Source organism: Belonocnema kinseyi, chromosome 4, assembly GCF_010883055.1.
Source record: "Belonocnema kinseyi isolate 2016_QV_RU_SX_M_011 chromosome 4, B_treatae_v1, whole genome shotgun sequence".
NCBI lineage: Eukaryota > Metazoa > Arthropoda > Insecta > Hymenoptera > Cynipidae > Belonocnema > Belonocnema kinseyi.
Window position 1 is genome coordinate 139,606,962 of NC_046660.1, and position 26,118 is coordinate 139,633,079.

The following is a 26,118-nucleotide window of genomic DNA, read 5'->3' on the forward strand; positions in this document are numbered from 1 at the left end:
TTAATTTTCAACGAAAGCAGTTAATTTTAAACGAAACAAGATACCTTTTTAACCAAAACTGGAACAGTTAAATTTTCAGTTACAAAAATTAATTTAAAAAAAAGTCGAAATAACAATATAGTTACATTTTCAACGAAACAAATGAATTTACAAACATAGAGAATAATATTCTTATGAAAAAGACAAATATCCAACAAAATATTATTTTCAGTAAAAATATGATTATTAATTTTCAACGAAAGAGGGGAATTTACAACCCAAGAAGTGAATTTTAAAATTAAAATAGATAAATTTTAAAACGAGAAGAATAATTTCCTGTTAATCAAGAAGATTTTTCAACTACATAGTTGAATTTCCAACTAAAAATGATACGTTTTTGACAAAAAATGGAATAGTTAAATTTTCAGTTCAAAAAATCAAATTTCAACCAAAAAGGCTTTTTAAGTAAAAAAAATCAACTTTTAAAAAAATTTGTATCTCACAATGAAGTACTTCAACATAACAGGTGATTTTTTGCAAAACCGTTGAATTTCAAATCCAAATATATGGATTTCTAACATGAAAGTTCATTTTAATCCAAATAAAAAAAATCTCAACAAAAAAAGATGAAACCTCAATCAAAAAAATATAATACTAGAAGTTTCAAACTAAAAAGGATTGTATTCAATAAAAAATAGCTAGAGTTTCTCATTTGTTTTTATTAATAATTCAGTTCGCATTTGAGGGTAATAACGAGAACAATTGTTTTAAATAAACATTTAAACTAATTGTTTTGTTGTCGACCAATGTAGTGAAATAGTTTTTTGTCAATAGAATGATGATCAATTTTGCATGTTATTCTTGTGTTAAAACTTAATTTATTCCACTGAAACCTTCAGCATAAAATGCAATTTTCAATCAAAAAATGTTTTTTCTTCAGTTGAAAGTTTGTCGTTTTGGTAGAAACTTTTCCTTCTTGTTTGAAAATTGATATTTTTGGTAAAAAATCATAATGTTTTTGTTGAACATTATTTTTATTTTCAGCTGAAAATTTAACTATATATATATATATATTTAAAGAAAAATTTTTTTTTTGAAATCTGAATATCTTGAAATGTATGCATTATTGCATTATAGAAAAAACTCCAACTAGAAACAATGTTTGTTTTCATATGTAGAATAATTATTTGTGAAGAAATAATAATTTTGGATAAATTGTTTTTTTCATTCTGTACAATGTTATTTTATATTTGTAAATTAATATTTTCTAACTTTTGTGCATAAAAGATTATATTTAAAAAATTAAAATGGTAAAAACCAAAAAAAAATTTTTTCCCAAAATTATTTTTTCTTTACAAATAATTAATCTGCATGTGGAAAATGAAACATTTTTTATTTTAAGGTTTTTTTTTCTATAATGCATATATTCCGAGGTATTCAGCGTTAATTTTTTTTAAATGTCATAACTTTAAAACAGCTCTCTGAATAAATAATATCTTTGGTCCATTTTAAAGAAAATACAAATACGCATCTATTTCATTTTGATTTTTTGTAAATCTATAAGTGGCTTACAAAATTAAACACGTTTTTTTGGGAGCAAAAAAAATAGAGAGAAAAATTATTGTTTTTTTACTATATAAAATTGGATAAAAATTTGTTGACAAAGCCAATTGCATTTGAAAGGTTAGGACTTACAATTTAACAGCATATTACATTTTTTAAATACATGCATTTTCGACAGAGGTATACAAATTTTTATTTCGATCAATTTCACTCAGAGTGGGACACACTCGTTGACCGGGAGTATTTTCATCTTCACTGGTTTCGAAGGTACGATAAGAATATTACAAATATTAAATCTACTTGACTTTGAGAAAAAATATTTATTTAATTATATTGCTAAACATAATTAACTAAGCCCTGAAAGTGTACAGTGTCAACATGTCTTTCTGTATGTGGCAACGGAAATTATTATTTAAAATTAAGTGAATAAATATAGAAGTACAAACAACATAAATAATAGAATATTAACGTATGTAAATTTGTCTATTTTACAATCCTCGTAATTTAAATAAAGGCATTTTTATTGCACAATGTCTTTCACTAGAAGGGTGTCGGAAATATACCTACTTACCGTACATTTTTTTGACTGGTTCATCATTACTGAATAATAGGCTTGCAAAATTTCATTGGGTTCTTTTAATCATTAGTATGTGAAATTTAAGTCGAAGATAAATGGAAGTTCTTCTACCTTAATGTTCATAAAAAGTTAATAAGCGTAGAGTGACCTAATATTATTTTATAATTATAAAAAAATAGCAATTATTTTTTCTTTATATTGTACCTGTTCCAGTTTTCCTTTGACAATGGTACCGAACGCGGCCTCTGGTTGCATATAACATATAACAAGGGGTTCTGGTGAATATGGTTACAATAATTAATAAGCAGTCGCGGAAAGTCACTTCAAGTCGTGGCGAAGTCTGAACTTGTTGATATTTTGAAATAAAATTTAAAAGAAGGATGCATTTTCATCTTCTGCGACCGATGGGATTAGCTAAAGTTCAAAATCTTCGTTAGAAAAAAGTTGATAATTTTATTCCAAGGTGTTGCAGAATTCATGCACAAACAACTTTTATCGTTTCGGGAGTCAAAAGGATTTTGTGCAAGTAAAAACTACCAAAGAGAAAGTTGTTTAGGAACTTTCTTCTATCCAAAGTGTCCGCCATCCTGTCTATATTTTTAAACATACCTGCATATACCTTCTGATTTTTTTCCGTCAAAAATATTCGTTGCAATATTACATGATATTTTATTTCTTTTTTAAGTTATATCTGAGTACTTAGTATTAAAGCTGTAAAAAATTTCATAATACTAATGTAGTGAAGGTTTTTTTTAAAAAAGAATGTAGGATAATGTTTAGAATAGTTTTACTATTGTTTAAAAGTGATGATAATAAGTTTTAACTAAATAAAAATCTGGTTAAATTAACTAGTAAATTTACTTAAAATTATTTTTTGAGTCAAGTTGCGACTCTTGTATTTTATATGTTTAATTTTAAAAATTAATATTTAACAATCGAAATCTGTGCTAAATATAGCATTTCAACTTTAATTTTGTTTATTTTATTTATCTTATTGAGTTTATTTATTATGAATTTTTATGTTAATGCTATCTAAAATGTATAGCAAGTAATATTTAATTATCATGATCCATTTTATTTAATTTAGAATATATCCTGATTTTTCGTATTTCAAATAGAATTTATCTGCATCTGACTGGCATCCGCGACGGAGATCCACCTAACTCATTAGTAAGGTCTTACCTGTACCGGCCGGGCACGAGCCTACGCATCAGAAAATTGATCGCGCTAGATAGTTAAAACATCAACAGTTTATTAAACACTTTTGCAATTGAACTAAAACTTTCCAAAAAACTTCCTTAAACCCTCCTGAACAACTTTCTCACTAACAGTTTTCGCTTTGTCAAAGTTCGTTTAACTTCCGAGATTATCGAAGTTGATAGTGTACAAAATTATGCAATACCTCTGAAAAAAAAGTAACTTTTTTCAAATAAACAATTCCTGGAACAAAATCAAAAAAAGTTGAGACTTGGTCGTCAGTTAAAGTAAAAAAAAGGCGAAATATTTCACTTAGACAAAAAAAACAACAGTTTTTTTGTGAATAATGTAAACACTAAAAAAGCTAAAACTTTTTTTATTTGAAGAAAAAGATGCAGCAGTTAATTTAAAATGTGTATATGCATTTAAAAAATTTAAATTCGTAACTTTATTCTCAAGTGCTCAGGGACCTCCCTACTCCAGAAAAATAAGGCAAGAAGGAGAATACAAAAGAGGGAGAGAAGGATCAGGGAAAATCAACAGTTTCTTGCTGACGCATCGTGCATCTTCAGCGATCTCCCTGCTTTTGTCAAAAATCCACCCAAGCCGAACGAGGTAGAGACTTTTTGGAGAGAGGTGTACATGGTCCCCAAAATACTGGAGTTGAAAGAAGATACTGATAATATCATTCCCTTTAAGGAATTTTGCGGCAACCTCATAACATATAAGGAGGAATGTCCATCAATCATTTCCAAATTATTGGAAACAGCACATAGTGGCACGACGGTTAACTTCTGCAAACCAACATCTGGCCCGCATGTTCACCTTATATTAAAGTCGGAGACGCCCATTCGGTATTGGCTGGTGTTCGGACGCACTATAGTCATAACGAAGAAAAGGTATTCTTGTCCAACTCAGAAAATTACAGGATTCTTCAAAGGATTGAGCATGCCGAGAGAAACTGCTAATTGACAGGTGCATCTGCAGAGACGCAGAAGCCCATCAGCGCGTCCTGTTAATGGCCTTGATTTACCATGAGCCCTCTGCTCCTTTGTATCACACTTCTGCCTCTATCCCTCGCACTGAAGATCTATGCTTCTAATGCAAGCAAACTTCAACTATCTTTAAACATGGTCAAAGATTACACGCTAAAGAAAAATTATCTATTAGAGATTTCGGAAGACACAACTGACAGTCGATGAAGCTTCAGGGCACGAGAGCTTTTAATTCTACAGACAAGAGGTCGGAATCGTAAGCGACATTCATTGAAAATTAAATAAACATTTATTAAGGTACGCTAAAAAATTTTTTAAATTATTATTTTAACTTCCTCATTTTTAGAGTTTCATAGCTCCGGACAGAATCCATTATAGTCGGAGAGCCGAGGCCGTTTTTGGCGAGTTATTAGGTAACGATTCTGCCACTATTTTCCTGATTGTTGAGAATAGACTGATCACCAAATTTAGCTTCTCCAGGGGTAGTCCCGGGGAGAAAGTGTTTATTTACTCATTCGAAGTTGTAAAAAATGATTAAAATAAGTCACAGGGTAACGGCTGAATCTTTCTGTGTTGAATGTCAAGACAATTAGACAATGTTCCGTGCAATTGGCAGAACAATGGGCCGGTGCGGAAGGGAGGGGGGGGGCAGAACGATCTAGAGGTTTAAAAGAATATGTAATTTTTAAGTTATTTTCTAACACTCAAATCTTTTATATAACATTCTACTTGTTATTCAAAACATGTAATAGTGTTTGATTTTGTCTAGGAAATATTTTTTGTGTAGGGAAAAAAGCCAGTACACTTTGTGTATAAATATTTTGTGTAGAAAGTGTGTTTTCCATTTTTTTACGTACCTCTCAAATGCCAAAATTATTTCTGAAACCTTTTATTTTCATTCCACCCCACTGAATGACTCAAAATTCCCCTACAAAAAAATATACGAACTTGCTCCTAAATATATTGAGTTTTTACAATATCGTATGCAAAAAATGTTATTTAAAATAGACGAACAATTTTGAGGTTATAATTTCACGGCTTTAAAAAATCGGCTTTAGAGAACAAAGAAGACTAATTAGAATAAAGATATTATAGTTTCATGCGTAAAAGTTAATGAAAATAAACCCTTCATTAGATAGGTTCTATTACACTTATTATACTGAGTTATGTTTTGAAATTTTTTAGGTCGATCCACAGTTTGAAGTTACTCGAAGGAATATTTAAAACTTCGAAAACGACGCTTCAATATTATTATTCGATATTTATTATTATTATAGATGGCGGAGTAGTTTTTTGTCATAAAATAAAATTCAAAAAAGCGTAAACTATGTCTCTAGTTACGCTACTGATCGTCTTTGGAGCACAAGTGATCACTCTGCTCGCAGTGTCAGGGCCGAAGGGTAAACTGGTAATACACACGCGCTCCGCACTCGGTCTTTGTATTTTCCCTACAGTTACACAGTAATACAAGATGATGAATTTTAAATGTAGATGAATTTCATTTTTGTATTAAATTAAGTAAGTCACTTAATTTCAACCAGAAATGGAACTTAAGTGCAGTGTCTCGTATCTGATACACGAGTAATATGATAATTAACCGACAGGTATGTTGAGTTTGGGATGATTTTCATTCGCGTGCTCTGAAATTCAATTTGTGCTGGCAGAAAGGCGTGCGCGCAATGCGATACGCAAACAGTTGAACGGCTTTCGGCGATTTTAGAAGAACAGCCAAGAGATCAGCTGAGAGTAGCCAATATGGCGTCGATAGCGCTGGATAGTGACGATCAACAGTGACCTTATGATAGTTGTTTTGTCAACGTTTCCTATTTTGATATATGTACTCAGATCTATAACGGATTTTAAATATAAATAGAATAATGGTACATATGTGATAAAAAAATATATGAAAAAGGATTGAAGATTGATGTTCTCTACCTGGTAGCTTGAAATGGATATAAGTGTCTTGTTTAGTGTAATTAAGTATCTTTTTCCTTCTACTAATCTCATCGACTTGGTAGATTAAACAATTTGATTTATTAGGCATAAATTAATAATTTATTCAGTGCTCACATTAAAAAAAAGTTAATTCCTAAAATTATTAAATTTTATATTCATTTCATGTTCCTAATAACTAAACGATAGCGCATAAATATTAGAATTTCAACAATCAGCTGACTTACATGAACCTATAAGTTTCATTTCACATGCATGTGTTGATGGAAAGTCAACAATCTTTCTGTCTTAAATTAACCTATAAAGTACATTTTACGTACATAAAGCATCTGACTTTCAACCAAGCGCGTTACTTAAAGTCATGTTATCATCATCAGTTGACTTTCAATTGGCGAATGATCCTTTTGATTACATCTGAAAGTCAACCGCCTTTTTCTACTGAAATTCAGATTCTTGTATTACTGTGTATGAACAGATTTATTTCAACTAAAAAGGTCAAAGCATCGATAACAGTAATTTGATACTGAATTCTGTTTTATTAAAGCTCTTTTGGCTTTAACGAGTACATTCTTATCAAGTTTCTTGTGCTTCTCATTCGAATTTATATCCGAAATTGTATATAATTGCCAAAAATGTATATTATTACAATTAATAACATGGACAGATATTAAAACAGACGTAGTTTCATTGTCTCTTTTGAAAAAAGGCGCATTCTTTTAAAACAAATAGTCATTAAACATTTTATTGCAACTTCTGTCGGTTTTTCAAAAACTGAATTTGCTTATTTCCAATTTTATTTTTACGATTCAAACGTAGCACATGCAGTCTACACATCAGCTTTAACTTTTTTTAAACTTCTAAATTAAATCCGTCCCTCAGTGACCCACGAAACTTCAATTAATGAGAATTTGGGATGGGCGGGTAGGGGGTAGTTTCAATCAAGACTCATAGCTGGTTAGTGTTTTATGGTGAGAAGTCAACCAACATTTGAACAGCGTTCTGTTAGATGGGAGTTCATATGATCTCATTTTCACATTCCCGGCCCACAGTATGGAAAAAATTACATTTGTTGTTCAAAATAAAGCGCAGCCCACAAATATTGAGCGATTTGAACAAAAAAATTTGAAAAAAAGTTGTTAAGATTTTTTGATTTTTTAAAAACAAATTTAATAATGTTATATTATTGCATTTGTTCGTCAAATTTGTAACAAAAAATAATAAAATTTATCAACTTATTATGAATGTTGCTAAAATTCCCATCAAGTTCCCATCTGATAAGACTGGAATTTAAAAAACCGAATTTTTCTTCCGACGAAGAAAAAACGTATGATTATAGAAAATCCTAGAAAATATTTTTTCAACAAATAATATGTTTATAAAAATTTGGTCTTTTCATATATAATATTGAAACATGTTTAGTTGATATTAGTTTATGAAACTTGGGCGATTTCAACACTTTAACTGTTATTAATGAGCACTGTGAACGTCAAACAGATAAAATGGCCATTATTTTCGTCTTATTTGTTTATGTATAAAAAATTTAAAACCTAATTCGATTTTTTAAATTCCAGTCTTTTCAGATGGGAACTTGATGGGAATTTCAGCAACATTCATAATAAGTCGATACATTTTATTATTTTTTAAAAACAAATTTGACGAACAAATGCAATAATATAATATTATTAAATTTGTTCAAAAAAAAATCAAAAATCTTAAAAACTTGTTTAACAATTTTTTTGTTCAAATTGCTCAATATTTGTCGGCTGTACGTTATTTTGAACCAAAAAAGTCATTTTTTTCAACTGTGGGTCGGGAATGTGAAAATCAGATAATATGAACTCCCAACTAACACAACGCTGCTGAAGGTTTGCTTGAACTTCAGAGCATAGCACACTAACCAGCTATGACTCTTGGTTGAAACTAATCGCCCCACGCCCTTAAACCCTTGTTAATGGAAGTTGTGTGGTTCACTGAGGTCCACTGCGTCCCAGTAGCAGTACGTAAAGTAACGGACCTGACATGACCGTCAGCATCCGGATGTGTAGCAATGACACGACCTAGAGCCCATTTCGTAGGAAGAAGGTTTTCGTGAAAGATAATCACGAGATCGTCGATCTTCATTGAAGGCACATGCTTCTATTCGGGATTTGACAGTAGCCACTGTTAGCTGGCTTTTCCAATTTTCTTAAAATTGGTTTCAGTGCGTAGAATCGCCTGAGAAATCTCTGATAACTCAGAGAATAATGGATCCATTTTATCAAAGGGAGAAATTCAAATTGACACTTGCTGATAATTCAGTTAAAATTGAAAAGTCTTAATTTGCAAATTAAAGAACTTATTTACTTTAGTTTTAAAGTACTCTGACAATTTGAGCAAATTTGAGTGTGCGAGAGCATAATTATTAATAAAATGTCAATAAGTCTTCACTGAACTACTACGGTCTGAATTATTATTATTTAGTTCGCCAGAATGAGCCTCTCTCACACTGGAGAAGGTTAGAAATCGATGAAGTCTAAAATTAAGTATGTTGACAATCATCCAAATATCAGCTGGCAAACCTGTTATTTCTTCCTTCAGGTGAAGAATAATGAAAGACCGATCCAGTAAAGAATAACAGCATGAAAGAGTACAGTACAGACTGTTTGAAGAAGGACGACTGCCTTACAGTATGTGCAAAGATGTTGTCACCAGCTTATCCTTGCCATGTGACCTCAAGCCGTCTTATTTTTCGACTTAGTTTCTATGCTTTCACTAAATAAAATTTCTCACTTTGCTCTTTTCAATACCAATTTAACACTTTTTAATTTTTTCCGGCTCGAAGGACCATTTTGTTTAATGTTTATGTTTATAAATATTAATTTTGCCAGAGCAGGAATAGACAGAGAAGAATCTTTAGAAATAATAATAAGTTCAAGTTTTATTTTAAGTATAGAATACTTGGCAGACTAAGACCATTTTTTAGAACCACACAGATCACTCACTCGTTTATATAGATATTTTTGTAAGATGTAATAATTGATGTCTTTATTCAGTTAATCACTTTACTGGTCCGAAAAGATCGGACTACGATCTGTCACAATTCACTGCTGCTCGCACACTGTTTTTCTCAAGCGACTAGGCTATCATCACACACTCAAACTGAGAAATCACGTAACTTCGAATATTCGTGTAAATAATAAGAAAAATAAAAATCAATTTGAAATAGGCGATGTCGATAAATTGAATAAGTTTCAATCGCAGAAAATCTCATAAATATGAAACATCACAACTCTAAATGCACTTATTATATTGAGTTATGTTTTGAAACATTATAGATCGATCCATAGTTTGGAGTCACTCGAAGGAATATTTAAATTTTCGAAAACGACGCTTTAACATTATTATTCGATATTTATTATTATAATAAATAACGGTGGAGTGATTTTTTTTTATAAAATAAAATGCAAAAAGGCGTAAAATATGTCTCTAGTTATGCTACTGATCATCTTCGGAGCACAATTAACCACTCTGCCCGCAGTGTCAAGGCCGTAAATCGACGCACAATGACCAATGTAAAAACCGGGCAGTTTGCGATGTTCTGCCAGGATGTTATCCCCGATATTTTGTTCTGCCTCTTCGAATAAATGTTTTGAATAATGAGTAAAATATTATATAAAAAATTTGGGTGTTAGAAAATAACTTAAAAATTACATATTCTTTTACAACTCTAGATCGTTCGCCCCCCCCCCCCTTTCCGCACCGGCATATTGTTCTGCTAATTGCACGGAACATTGTCTAATTGTCTTGACATTCAACACAGAAATATGCACCCATTACCCTATGACTTATTTTAATCATTTTTTTTTTACAACTTGGAATGAGTAAATAAATACCTTCTCCCCGGGACTATCCCTGGAGAATCCAAATTTGGTGATCAGTATATTCTCAACAATCAGAAAAGCAGTGGCAGAATCGTTACCTAAAAACTCGCCAAAAACGGCCTCGGCTCTTAAACTATTATAGTTTTGGTCGGGTGTTCGTTCGTCCGTCCGTCTTATTTTTTCTAATGAGGATAAATGAAGGGTGGGGAATGTAGAGGGAGTAGTGGGGTGTGAAAGGGAAGTTCACAAAATTTAAATAATCTTTTTTTTTAAGTAAAATATTTTCAAACAATATTTTTTTGTAATAATTTTTTTTAAATAATTTTTCTTGAAGTTGATTTTTGTAAATTTTTGTTTAAAAATAAAAGACATTTTTTAAAATTCTATTAAGACTTAATTAACGTCATAATAGGCTAAGAACACTTTTTTGTAATGTTTTAAAAATTGAACTTGCTAAGGATTTGAATCCCATATAAAACGCTTTCAAAACCGTATGACATAGCGCACTCATTAACTCAGAATAGTATAGTAGAATAGTGTTAGTTGAAGTAGGAGCAGGTTGCCTAACATTTCTAGCACACACCTTTTTTATCGATCACGGAGATCACTCAAGGTCATTGTGACCCCACATAGGGGAGACTGGAGCCATTCGAGACGCTTTTTTAATTATGCTGATTTCAGTATATACAAATAATTTCTTTCTGCAATTTCTGCATACTTGTGTCTTGTACAATTTCCACCTTCTTCCTTGCGCCGAGCCCATGCTATCCTTTTTTCTCTTATAATTGCGCATCATAGCTCTAGAAATGACGATCGGCTATTAAATTTGGTAATCCAGTAAAAATCAAGATGTCCCGGAAAGCCCTGGCCACGTGCGTCCCGGAAAGCCTCGACACGATTTTGTGACAATTACGCATTATAGTAATCACACACATAAAGATGAATCGAAATAACAACATGCGTCTTATTTCTTGGTCATAAAAAAGCAAAAACACTTACCTCGAAAACTTCCTAGTCCTTTTTTGGTGTTAATAGTCGAAAAGTTCAGCAACGAAGAAAAACTAGTTTTTGAACTAAAAAACACGAATTCCCCTGCGTTCACTGCAACACAGCTTACACGTCAGCCAAACTCCGTTGGTAAAGCAGTGGCATAGAGACCTGACTGATATGATTACCGCAGTTGATTTGATATTTTATATTCAAGTTATCTTCACTGTCCCGGATAGCCCCGCGTCCCAAATAGCCCCGGTCTCCCCTACTTTTTGATGGTCTGTCATTTCACAATTACTGATCCGATTAGCTTAAATAAATTCTCTGATATCCTTTACATATTGTAGAATCAATTTCTTTGGCTTGATTATGTCGTTGAACTTATTTACACATCAAAAAAAAGTTTTTTTGCAACAAAAATGTTGTAAAAAAAGTAAAGTTTTTCAATTTTTCTTATTTCTGTCTAAACGTTTTGCCTCAAAGATATTTTCGACCAGAATCGATGTAAGGGTTTGAGTGATTAATAATGTGCTCTGAATGCTAACCTCATGATGCGCAGATGCAAAAAAAGGTCACTTCCTAAACTGCCTAAACTGATGTCATAGGTAAGCACCTATGAAACGTAACATCTCTGCAATTCTCCACATTGCAATTTCATTTTCTTAGGAGTCATGGTGGGGAAAGGAAAATAAAAAAATTCCAAATTATTGTCGCAAATTTATAAACTCGCTGCATACAGGCGGGACTGTGAGCCAGACTAATGAGTGGCAAGTTGACCCGCGCCAGGGTCTTATCCCCAAATTCAACAAGCGTCTATGCCGAGCAGAAACAACTATTTGCTCATAGAGTTTTCTCATTATGCCATATAATTTAAAATGGCCGTATCTCTGATGTGATAATAGTCCCCGTATACTCAATAGTTTACATGTGTTGCCGGAGTATTAAAATTTTTGTTGTTGTTTTTTCGAAAGGCAAATTGAATATTTGGCAAAATTGGTGGGAGATGTTAAGACCCGATATATCCAAACAATTGAAAAAATCAAAAACTTTGATCCATGCGCTCTTAGAGATATATATTTTAATGGAAATATCAGTTCAGTGCCCTCGGTGACTATAGTGGATAAACTGTTCAACGGTACTTTTATACTTCTGACTTAAGTTAGTGTAACAATGCAGTATTTTTAGTTTTGAATCAGTGTTTTTAGTGACAATTTATTATTTTATATGAGTATGAACATTAACATTAAGTAATATTCCTGTGAAGCATAGCATTCGTTTCAATTTACATTATCAAATTCAACTGCTGATTTAAAATGCGATGGGCGTTTCTATTGAGCTTTTGAGGTTAGGAGCAGTCTCTGGCTAGAGCGATTTGTTCGCATAATTAAAAAACTCAAGTGATATTCAAAATTTGTAAGATTGCATTCTTTTTTCTCACTTTAATGTGAATTAGTGGTATTTTTACCGAATTCTATAAAAAATTATATTTTTCTATGACACATTACGAAAAATGTACGAATCGAAAAACTACGAAACGGTACGTTTGTCTTTATAGTTTAATAGTTTATAGTCTGTTCATTTTAGAAATGAGGTTTAAAATAATATAATTAACTATTTAATTCAAAATCTCCTTTAAATTAAAATTTTGTAATAAAACTATTAAGAGTTGAATATGGCGAGAAAAAAGCTTTCATGATCAACCCAGTGGGTACAAAATTTGGCGACGTCTTTATGACATCTTTGCGACATTTTTACGACTATCTATGTCCATGTCGTTACGGTGTCTTTTCCGATATCGTAAAGACATCGGCAGAGCATACGACGTCTTTACGATATCGTAAAGGGACCTTAAGGATTTGAACATAGGATGTCGTAAAGTTGTCGTTAATATGTAACCATGTCAAAAAGACGTCGCCGAATTTTGTGCCCACTGGGTAAGCAACAAATAAATGATTGAACTGTATGAATGTATATAGGATGTTCGGTTTGATTGAAATAAATATATTCATTATATTAAATAATATTAAGTCCATTGTCTCATTTATCAGTCTTGTCATTGATTTTTACCCAATTATCTCCTCAAACATTTTGATTGTAATTACCATTGCTTTTTAAAAAGATATCCTTCAAAACTTGAAATTGTTCAGATTTTAAATGTGCAAAGATTCTTTACAATGCAACTTAAGTTTCAGTCTTAAATATTTGTATTATTATATTTATATTGGATATGAGTGATATATTTCTTATTAATTCTTCTGATCATGTATATTTCAGTGGGCACAAAATTCGGCTACCTCTTTACGACATCTTTACGACATCCTATGTCCGTGGGGTTCCGGTGCCTTTACGATATCGCAAATACATTCTTAGATCATATGACGTTTTTACGATATCGTTGACACCTTAACGACATGGACATATGATATCGTAACGTTCTCGTAACGATGTTTTAAAGACGTCGCTAAATTTTGTGCTCACTGGGATGTTTTAAATATTTTTGTCATTGAGGTCTTGTATATTATTATTAATTTTTTCATTAGCTACATTAATAGTTTTAGCAGTATTTTTTTAACTTTAAAAAATAATAAAATCAATAATATCAGCAAAATAAATCATAGATATATAAAGTTCGAACTGCTTTCAAAATGTGTCTCGAAATTAAATTTTATTCATATCAAACTACATATTTTTATGACTTTTTCTTTTTTTAAATAATTAGTAATAGTTACTCTTATTGTTTCTGTTTTTTTGCAAACAGCATCAAGTTTTTAATTAGTTTTGCTTTTTCTTAATGCAAATAAATGCAAAAGTCATACCTTCTCTTTGTTTCGCCATCTGTTGGATTAGTTTGATCGACATTTCCCCTCCGGATCGTAAGAGAACTACTACTACATATACATACACGGTCGAGGCAGGGGCTGATTAAAACGCATGCAATGTAATTTTCGAGAATAAATTTATTGCTTTATTTAAAGAAAATGGCAATTGCGTGTTTTATTGTGGGCTGTACGAACAAGCATGAAACGGACCGTAAAATATTATTGCATAAAATTCCAACTATTAAAAAAAACAAATAAAAAGATTGTCAGACCGAGTGAAACGTACATAATTGTTACGTAATGTAAAAGTTTCAAATATTTAGGTTAGTTGACATTACCATTTTTAAATTTCATTTACGCGAAAAGGATTAAAATAAACAGTTTTTCCCAGCGCATATTTACTTGAATATAAAAAAGGAGTACTGCTTTGTATTTGAAAATAATTTAATTCTAGTATTTATTCCGTAAAGTGAGGTGATTAGATTTTGAGTTTAAAGCTTGAGTCCAACTGTCTTCCCGTTACAATTCGCTTCAACAACATATATGTTCTGACGATTTTTTTTCTTCATAATTTATTAGGACTTCCAGCTGATCTTACCGATGTAAACAACCCAGACTGGCTTCTTTGCCAAAATGTAGATTATGCCGTGGGCACAGCTTTGAGAACACTATTTGTTCTTGAAGGACAAGAAAGGCGAATAAAAAGGGTAATAAAATATAACAAAAATATAAAACAAAATGATACAATGAATATAGGCAAAAAAATGATTTTTTTTTTTTAGTTTTTTACTACATTGTTTTCAAAGCTGTGCCCACGGCAGAACCAAAATTTTGGCAAGGAACCCAATCTCGACTTTTTACATCGGTAACATCATCTGGACGTACTGATAAATGATCAAGAAAAAAACTTGTCAGAAAATATTGATTGATTTTAACCCACTGGAAGGCTGTTGGACTCAAGCTCTAATCTCAAAATCTAATCACGTTCTTTTAATGAATAAATACTAGAATTAAATTATTTTCAAACACCAAGCAGTGTTCCTTTTTTTATATTCACGTAAGTATGCACAGGGAAAATAGTTTACTTTAATCATTTTCGGGTAAAATGGAATTTTAACATGGTAACTTCAACTAACCGAAACATTCAAAGCTTTTAAACTACGCAACAAATAAAACTCCGGATTCTATAACCCCGCATAAAATTTGCGTGTCCGCTTCAGCCCGCTCGAGTTGGCCCCTGATGGCTTGAAAAACAGTTTTCGAATATTCAACTTTTTAACATATCGCTTTGTAGAAAATTGCATCGCGCATCTTTTATTTCTCGGCAAAAAGTTATATCGTTTACCGTTTCCCTAAAAAATGAAAAAACTTAATTTTTCAGACCAGCAAATTTACTAAATATTTTCATTTCAACTCAATCCGATAGACAAAGTTCTTTATATTTTAAGGAGAAATTTTGAGAACTCGTCCTTCAAACTGTTCTTAAGATAATGTGCAATTGAAAATTTATTGATTTTTTCAAATAAAAAAGTTAGAAATTTTGTTGACAAGCAGTAACAAAATAACTTTAGACAATTTTCAAACGCTTCGTTTATCGACAAAATTTTGAGTAAGCCCAAAATTACAACGAAAGAAATGTTTATTAGGATATAATAAATTTTAAAAAAAAGTATTACCCTAATTAAATTATTCGTTAACAAAATAGGATCACTCTAATATAGAGTGGCGTGATAGGTGATAACTTCGGACTCTCGAACAGCTCGACCACAGCCGTTGCGTTACATCGTCGGGCGATCGGACTGGCATCATTTTAGTCTATATATTTATTTGTTTACACTATTACATGAATTTTTAACTAAAATCATGAATTTTCACCAAAAAAGTTAATTTTCTATGAACGGTCTATTTTTTCTTTAAAACATTCTTTATTTTTCTGATTTTTATTAAAACTAAACTTGTTAATAATTATACCACTAACTAGAGAAAAATCGCTTAGCACATATTCAATGCTTTTTGTAAAAACAGCATAAATAGAGTTCGTAGAATACCTTATAAAGAACATAATAAACCGATACAGTATTATGGAGATTAAATAAAAATTACGGCTCAAATTTCTGAAGTGAAAATAAAACGGGAAACTTAGATCAAATATTTTTAAATAAGTAATTACGTCTTAAACTATTCTGTCTATAGTAAATTTATTTTTCTTTTAAGCTACCTTTTTTGATTTCATAAATCAAGTTAAAGATTGAATGATGTGCTTGAATTTGTACTTAAAACATCCTTAACGTTTTTAATTTATTACTTAATAAAAAATCCTATTTCCTTATTTCCAGTAGTTTAGCGTAGTATATACATATGAAATATGCCCTAAATTTTACTTATGCACATTTTTACGAAATAAAAATAATGAAGAAAATAATCTTTAAAGTCAATAACTTATTTTTTATTCACTTTCATAATTATTGACAGTTTTATATTTTTAAAGGAAGTATGTACAAATACCTTCTTTTTCTTTACTTTGCTAATATTGTTAACCCAATTTGGTGTAGTGCAACCGTGTTCCGAAGTTATCGCCTCTCACGCGATCGTTCGATGCTATTTTAATGCTCTTATTTTGTTGACGAATAATCCAATTAAGGTAAAACTTTGCAGAAGAACTAATTATATCCTCATAAACACTTCTTTCGCTGGAAACTTGGGTTTACTCAAAATTCTCTCGATAAACGGAGTGTTTGAAAATTGTCTAACGTTATTTTGATACTGCTTGATAACAAAATTTATTACTTTATTAGTTAAGAAAACCATTAAATTTTTAATTGCTCATTATCTTAAGAACAGTTGGAAGGACAAGTTCTCAAATTTTCACTTCAAAATATAAAGAACTTTGTTTATCGGAGCAAGTTGAAGTAAAAATATTTAGTAAATTTGCTGGTCTAAAAAATTAAGTTTTTTTCGGGTTTTTTATAGAAACGGTACAAGATACAAACTTTTCTGCTGAGAAAAAAAAGATGCGGCATGAAATTTCCAACAAAGTGATATGTTAACAAGTTGAATTCTCGAAGACTGATTTTCAAGCCATCGGGGGCTAACTCGAGCGGCCAGGCAAATTTTATGCGGGGTTATAGAATCCGGAGTTTCAATTATCAAAGTACACACCTTTTTCCTTCATATTCACACTATTATTTAAAAACAAAATACTGCTAAGTATTTCAAAAATATTTCATGCTGGTATTTATTGATTAAAATGAGGCAATTTAATTTGCAGGTTAGAACTTGATTGCTATAGCCTTGTGTAAAATGTATTTATCTTACCTGATATAAAATGGTTTAAGCAAATTCTTGAATTTCTTTTTAGCGACTCAATGGACCACGTTTAATCGCATTTATCCATTGTTCGCGTCTTTTTTTCGAAAACTCTATCTGTCCCTCAAAACTTACGTTCCACCCAGTCTGGCATACTTTTTATTTGTTTCTTTCGTAACAGTTGGAATTTTATGAAATGATATTCCACGGTCCCTTCCATGCTTGTTCGTACAAACCACAATAAATCATGCCAGTGCCATTTTCTTTAAATAAAGCAATAAATTGATTTTCGAAAATTACATTGCATGTGTTTCAATGCATAAAACACGAGTGCCATACTACAGGGTTTCGGCCATTTTGAAAATGTATGGCTTAATGGAAATACTCAAGACTCAATTGGATGGGCATGCGCGCTGGGCACCATATTCTTTCGGTCATATTTAGCGCGCCATGTATGGTATGAACTGTTTGACGAATGAAGGAAGTGTCAAATTGTACTTATTTCATTATTAAAGAAAATAACGCTAAGTAAATATTTTTTAGATTAAGAAATGATAGTTTGATCCTTTAATTCAAACTTAAACAATAATTTTCTTTTAAGAAATTTAAATATTTAAAAAATATCGTTTTTATGGCAATTTTAAAGAAGTTTTTATTAGAAATTTTTCTTTTATAGTTTAAATTTTGTACTGTTACTTATTATAAAAAATATATAAATATATATAAAAAAATAACCTGCGTTTTTCCTCATAAGAAATTTGTTGGATTTTATTTCGAACCGTAAATGAATTTCATACAAATTAAAATTAAAGTTTTTAATTACATTTATAAAATATAAATAAAGTAAAGAAAAAACAGCAAGGACTGTGGGCTCAAAGTGAAACTAAATTATATATAATAATCGACAAGAGTTTGCACCCTATCGATAGAAATCTCTGATTATTCAATGAAGATTCTAAGGCTCAGAGAAGCTTCAAAGAATATTCTCTACAGGCACTCAGGTAAATATTTGTAAAGATCCAGCTAGCTCGTTTAAGTGGTCTAAAGGCTCTAAAATGTCCTTTTCGAAATTAAAATAAGAATTTGATTTCCATTGCGCGCTATGGTTTTGCAAATGCTCGCATTAGTTTGTAAACAGAAGTTTGCGACTAATCATACAATGTGCCAGTGCTCCATGTTTGATATGTCAAGAATCATCCCTTAGCCCAAATTTTTACAATGTTTTGTGAAAAGTGTAAAGTGAGTTTCACACAATTTAAAAACTATAAATCACATGTAAAACTTTTTCATCCTGGTAAGAATAGAACAATGTTATGTTTGTAAATAAAACCTAACACTAATCATAAAAAATGTATTCAATTAGCGTCTAACTGCATTCCAGAATATTTTGATAAATTTCTACCTTATAAACCAAAGGTAAATGTCGTGGTGAAATGTAAGAAGTATACAAGAAATTTATTAAGCACTATTATTTAAATTTACATATGAAGGAAGCTCATAGAGTAATTTCCTTTTTATAACTATGATAAGTAATTTTATAGAAAAAACTTTTTTAGAGAAATTAAAAAAAAAATTTGCTTCCTATATAATAGTTACGTGAATCTAATTATGTTGTGTAATTTCATAGAAAAAAAGTTGTTACAGAAATTTGCTTACATAATTTATTATAGATTTTACTATTATTACTATTATATATTACAAATGTCCTATGTCACACCAAAAGGTAACGAAGAAGAAAATTTCTTAGATAACGAAGAAGATAATTTCGTAATTACTGATGAAAATAAAGCCATAAAAATAATGGAATCCATCATTGAGACTCCAAACAAGATCGATGACTTGGCAATTAAGTTAGAAATTTTTAAAATTTTTCTGCTGCATCACATAGATAAAATTGAAGCTCTCGATGAATTGGAAGCAGTAATGAAACTGCGTGCACCCATTGGATTAACGGTAGATGCTGTCAGGAATGTGAGGACTTTAGAAAAAATATATATATAACTGAGAAATACAAATTATTTTTATACGATACAATTTTGAAAGATTAAAAAATGAAACCAAACCATTTTAAGTGTTTCGATATAAAATTAGTCTGTTTAAATGCTTTCAATTCAAAGTTGGCTAATTTTAAGCGATTTCAATTTGAAATAATTCAACATGGAAAGTTTGAAGTCAAAAGCTTATTAATTAAAGTATAAAATTGTACAACTTACAGTTTGGATACATTTCAAAATGTAAAGTCATACAATTTTTATAATATTTAAAATGATTTGGAATTTCTTATATAATAGACTAAGAACAATTTGAAGACTTCACTCGTGTTTGAAATTAAAACACTGTAATTTTAATAGATTTGAGAAATTTAATTATTTGTACTGGAACTACTGAAGCTAACATCAGAATTATCAGAAATCAAAAAGATTAAAGGCTTCTCCCGTATTTCGAAAATATTAGTTAACCATTATTAATTTCGTTTTGTTGTACAATTTTAAAGATTTAAATTTGGTCCCTAATCATTTTATGTGTGTATTAATTGAATATGATTTCATTTTACTCCTATGTGTTTTCAAACTTTAATTAATGATATAATCTAAAAAAAACAGGAATAAAAAACAGAAGCTTATCTGCGAAACAATTTAATGCTGCGAACAGAATATATTCGATGCAGACAGAATATAATAACTGCGCACACCTGTCGATTATTATACATTCAATTTAGTTTCATTTTTAGTTCAGGGTAATTGCTGTTTTTTCTTTACTTTATTTATATTTTACAATTGTAATTAAAATTTTAATTTGTATGAAATTCATTTACGGTTCGAAAGTAAAATCCAAAAAATTGTTTATGAGGAAGAACATTAGCTACTTTTTATATCTATCTACATTTCTGTAATAATAATTAACAGTAGAAAATTCAAACCTTAAAAGAAAATTTTCTGAGAAAAACTTCTTTAAAATCGTGATAAAAAGGATATTTTTAAATTTTGAAAATACTTACAAGAAAATTATTCTTCAAGTTTGAATTAGAGGACCAAACTTTGACCAAACAATTTGACATTTCCTTCATTCTTGAAACAGTTTAAACGTGGCGCGCTGAATCGGACCGAAATACCGTGGTACCCAGCGCGCATGCCCAGCCCAAAACAAAATATTTTTTCTGTTTGACGTAGACGCTAGTCAATATTCTTACCACCGACGTGTCAGTCTTGTGACTCTTGTACTGCCTGCATCGCGTATCAGTTCTTTACGTCAGTAATACCCAGTCCCTTTAGGTACTATAACGACACCGAGTTCTTCTCCAATAAACGCTATCACTTCCGCAGAAATCAGCCAAGAATTATGCTGACGCCATCTGCGAAGTCGTCGCGATTCAACTGAGCTTGGTGTCAGCAGGACCCCGTCTTCATTATGAGGTTAGGAATAAGTTCGAATTAAACACATATTTTTCCTCTCTTTCCTCTTAGCGAGATACCTCACAACGCTTATAGTGGGAAATTATTTGTTAAGTAGATATAAAAAAACAAGCGTATTTCCATGCATTTGATGCATTTGCTTGTGTTCCCGTGTTCGGCGTACTGTAATTTAAAGACTTTTCGAGATTTTGTTGCCTCGTAGAGGTAGGTTTGTAATTATATGATTTTTCAAATCTATGTTTTTGACATAATTCGATGTAATTCGGCCCCAGGAGTTTGAAAATACAAATTAAAAAAAATATGTGTTGAAGTTTTTTCTGTTTATCATTCCTCGAAAAGTAAAAAAACTATGATCATGAAATTCGGAAGAACTGTGGCTTTGGATGATGTCTAGGACTAATGAGATTTGGAACTAGATCTGCAGTTTAGAAGTGAATTTTTGCGTTTGGAAATGACAATGGTTTACCTTGTTTATATGAGAAAAACTTTTTCGATACTGTATTGAAGCATTAACGTCTTAGTGACGTCATTGTGTTTACTTACTAATAGGAAAAATGTTTCTTCTTTCGTGAAAAGGCTCAGTCGGATCTCTTAGAACCACAGTTGGAATCTCTAGGAGATATTGTTGAGATAATTTTCATCATCGCATAACCAAATAAAATGGTAATCCTTCTTCTTGGGATCACCGGTTTCCCTACTTAAGGTCTAGAAATTGAGAGAGAAACCCTACTAGTGAGGGCAGTATTGATTTTACTGCATTGTATTTAAGAAAATCATTGTCTGTTTGCTCAGAACAGCCAATACGAGATTGTTGGCAAGGAAAGCTTATTGTCACAACGATCTCACTCATGGATATTATCTCTATCTCATAAAAAATAAGGGGTTTCTACGCATATGGGAAATTTCCATAGCCCTTTAACGTTCTCGGAAATTCGTGAGGTTTAATGGGAAAGGCTCCGTGATTTCCGCAAATTCACGGCCTCTTTCCAGAAAGTACCGTATATTCGATTTTGCTACAATTATTCCCTTTAACCCCTGTGGATAAGGAAAGGTTTCATGCGATACAACATTTCGGCACTTCTTATTTAATCCACAGGCTCAAAGGAAGCGAGAAAAATTCGAGTACTTCGACAGCCTATCTATTCGAAACCTATTCGAATCTATTCGAATTTGAATCTATTCGAATTCGAATCTATTTCAAACTATTTCAATCTATTTCAAAGCTTCCAAACAGGAAACATAATGTTTTCATTCCAAAAATGGAATTCATAACACGTGTACTTTTGAAAACAATATGAATAAAAAATAGTAATAAAAGTTATAATTTATATATCTCTCGTAAATTTAAGACAAAACATTAAAACCGAATAAAGTTGTGGTCTGTAGACCTGTTAAGGCCTCTGTTTAACATACATTTGACTTAAGTCTACACAAAAGCCAAATGTTATAGAAAATTTTCGTTTTCAGATTCGGATTCAACGACCTATAATCTACGGAAAATAATGCACCTTATCTATTTTACTCATGAAATGTCGACCAGTGTTGTTTACAATTTACAGCTAAAGACTACTTAAACAATTTACCTTCGAGCGCTCATGTGGGCGGCAAATTGGCCACCTTTATAAAAAAAATGTTTGCGATTTAAAAAATTGGGCCTTCGGATGGTTGTTCCTCGAGGTATTGTCCTTTTAGTCAGACAGCTCTTAAATCACTTCACCCGTCTTCTCTGTCTGACACCTAATTAGTTGTAAAGTTGAATGCTTCTGAGAATTTCATCAGGAGCGGCCAAATGGTACAAGTGTTTTTCCAATACTGTGTTATATATTGTTTCGCCTTATATTAGTAATGCTGCTATTGATGTTTGCCAAAGACTGTGATTGTTGAATTATATTAATTTTTCAGATACATTATAAATGCCTAAAACGTTGAATTGTTCCTTTATTTAAAAAATGCATATTTATATTACATATTTATATTCATATTTATATATTTATATATTGAATCGTATGGAAGATGTTCCTGCACTTTCCTTTATTTGATACATAAAAGAAAAAAACTAGTAAAACAACAAAAAAGTACTCAGAAAAACTAAGGGCGCGAGCGCTCGAAGTTTAAAGGGTATAATTTCTGAAATAAGAAAATACCTAATATTGTTGATAAAGTCGAAAGGTTAGTCGCGCGGTAAGTCATTGGTAATGACGAGCTGGTCGCCGGAGCATGCAAAGGAGTTCGCCGAAATCATATACAGGGTGTCCTAAACTCCAGTGTCCGGACATATATATCTGTATATAAAAATAAATAAATCGAAAATTCCTTTTCTAAAAATTAGTTAAAGTTTCCGTTTTGAGTTAAAAAATATTTTAGCTGAATCAATGAGGATCACGCTATAAACAGACGTGCGTGCGTGAACGGAAGATCAACGCAGTGTTATCGAAGCGAGCGCCGAAGTGGGGTCAGCGACGAGAGTGATTTAAGCCACATGAGTGATTTAATCTCACATGAAATCTTAGTAAACAGCCCTCCGAATTTTTATTGCAATTGCAAAATATTTTCAAGAAATAATATTGCCCTTAAGATAGAGTAATTTTGTTATTAATCTAGGAAAGTACTGAGTTTTCGTGAGTTATAAAGAAAGTACAACATTTTATACATATGTGAAGGTTCGTGAGAAGCGGATTCACTTTATTGGTATGGAGTAAGGTATAGGGACATAAATTAAGATGCATTCCTGACATTGTATGCCCAGTACGAACCTTCTAGGATTAGGCAAAGGGCCATTTTTCAAGTTGGAACTTCGAAAACCCACATTTCAAGAAAAATACATTTAAACTTGGCTACTGCTATTAGCGTACGGGTTATATTTGTTCTTCAAACATCAAAATGATCCACATTCCTGGTCATAAATATAATCTGACCACATGCTGATATTATGAGAATATTTGTTAAAGTGTACAAAAACTAGAAACTCCAAAAATATTTCTCACCATTATCGGTAAAACAGGATGCTAAGTATGCGTTTATTTCGCAGATAAGCTTTTTTTAATGGTAGCATACACAAAGCACTATTATTATAATGTGACCCATTCATATTCTATTTTTTATATAGCAAATTCAACTGTTGACTGGATGAATTCAGGAAATGTGTCAATACCAGACTCGTTACCAACAGTATATTCGAGCGAAGATTGGCAAGCGGCTTTTGGATTTCAAAATGAATCGTCACAAGCAGCTCGCTCTATGGCTAAGTCTAATAGGGTCAACATGCCAAGAGTACCATTCCACTCAGAAGATTTTTTAGTCGAAGATACATATACTAATTCACAATATCCATGTTCAAACTCTACGACTTTTGTATCGAATTTGCTCGTGAATTCCCCAGCTTCCAAATTTATGGCTGACTTCCAGCAGAATTCATTGCAACAAAGACTCGTCATGCAGGTATAAGACATTTAATTCAAACCTGTCTAATTTATCATAAATCCTTAAGAAGGCAATTAGATTCCTTATAGGAGTTTAATTATATGACTAACTAAGTACTCGTCTTATTATTCCAGGCCCAACAAAATTATGAAAATAGTGAGTATTTAAAACAAAATGGGTACACTGCTCTAAACAAAGTGCAGACTCCTCACGTCATAGGACCTGCTTCAAAGGCTGATGATGACTTAGGCTTTGATCCATTTCACGAGACACAAAAAGCATTAGCTGAACTGATGGAAAATGAAATTCAAATACAACAGCAAAGACTTCTCCAACAACAGCAAGAACAGAAGCAGCAACAACAATTAAAGGAAAGGGAGGATAATAGAGTGCAAGTACAATGTTCCTTAGGCCCTCAACACTTTTCCCAGGTACTTTAACCTTTTTCTGTATCACCTTTCGGACTTTTAGGTTTTACAAGGAAAAGTACTGTAAGAGAAAAGACTATGTAGATGACATAATTCGTAACTGAAGGTTTCTGTATTTATATTTCCTCAAGTTAATTTCTTTCTTTTTCACATCCATTTTTTATTGTGAGCAAAGTGGTTTTGAATTTAATTTCTTTGAGGGAGGAAATATAAATTTTATTTAAATATTTTGTAGTGCCCTGAGAAAAATGAATTTTTTTATTAGGTGGCTCACTTAGCACAACTTCAGCACCAGGCTCAACATCTACAGAACTTGCAAGCTCTTCAGAATTCACACTCCTTACTATCCCGATTACCACAAGATTTTATTCAACAAAATACAGCTCAAGGAACAATAACAGTAACTAACTTGGGACAGCGAAGTCGCTTACCGCCTCCAGGCTTTCCAAGCTCCTCAACCAACCACATGAATTCATTTGGTCTTGGAATACCACGTCCAGCATCTTCTGGTAATACCCTCTCTGGTATGGATAATTATATATTCTATTTAGCAACACGTGTATTTTATTTTTTCATTCGTTCATTTCATTTATTTCCCCTTATTTGATGCAATTTATCATTTTGGGATTTTTAAAAACATGAGTTTTTAAATATTAAAAAAAATTAATTTCTAATATTAGGGTCGTATTACGCTTAGGAATAATTTGACTCTTAGATGGGTATGAAATTCGAAATTCTCTTTATACACACACGCATACAAACATGCATACATACATACATAAATGCATGCATGCACACATATACATACATATATATGTATGCGTGAACATTCCGGCTCAAAGAAAGGCGTAGCAGGATGTCGGGAGGACCTTCTCATCGATGGATGTGTCTTCAAAGATGCAGCATACTACCAGCGTGACCTATAGATGGCCTGGATTGATTACCGAAAGGCTTTTCCGACGGGTACTTTTGCGGCTAACCTGCAGATCGAAAGTACAAGGTCACTCATGTATTTTACATGGACGATCTTAAGATCTATGCTAAAAACAAAGAGCAACTACATCTAGCTCTAGGGATTGTCGAACGATATACTAAGGAAATAGGAATGGAATTTGGGTTAGACAAATGCGCCAAGATTTATTTGAAGCGAGGAAAACTTAATGGTATCCCTGAAGACCCTGAGCTCGTCGATTGAAGCGCTATACGACACCTTTGCGCTGGAGTGACTTATACATACCTGGGCATGTCACAGAGTCGCATTCAGGTTTCTTGATATCGGGACACAAAAGGTTATGCACATGAACAAAAGCATGCATCTAAAGTCTTCTGTTCCGAGACTCTACATCTCACGCCGTCGAGGTGGTCGCGGAATATTGAATCTTGAATTTCTTCACAACAGGATTATTCTAGGTACAGCACATAGAGTCGCAAATGGAATAGACTCTCTTCTTAAAATGGTCAGGAAGCACGAAGAAGTGGGCAAAGGAGCGTTTCTGTACAAAGCAGCGGAGGAGGCTGTTGAAACACTCAGATTTAATTTCAGTATTAGGGTTGAGCAAAATGCATCAAATATAATTTATCTAGAGTACTCACTCCTGAAAGCACGGATTAAGAAAGC

The 26,118-nt window shown here is 31.8% G+C and overlaps 1 protein-coding gene across 7 annotated transcripts in view; it reads left to right on the plus strand.

The window, feature by feature from the left end:
• Nucleotides 1-26,118, plus strand: part of LOC117170577 (CCR4-NOT transcription complex subunit 4) — a 424,579-nt gene that overhangs the window by 245,043 nt on the left and 153,418 nt on the right. For 6 of the 7 annotated variants that reach the window (XR_004466824.1, XM_033357421.1, XM_033357422.1 and 3 more), the window contains 3 exons: nt 23,759-24,090; nt 24,207-24,503; nt 24,766-25,024. Coding sequence is in view for 6 of the 7 variants with exons in the window: in XM_033357421.1 (XP_033213312.1) it covers nt 23,759-24,090; nt 24,207-24,503; nt 24,766-25,024 (888 nt within the window). In the remaining variant the exon portion in view is untranslated. The remainder of the gene's footprint in view (nt 1-23,758; nt 24,091-24,206; nt 24,504-24,765; nt 25,025-26,118) is intronic. The other variant, XM_033357419.1, reaches the window with a different exon arrangement.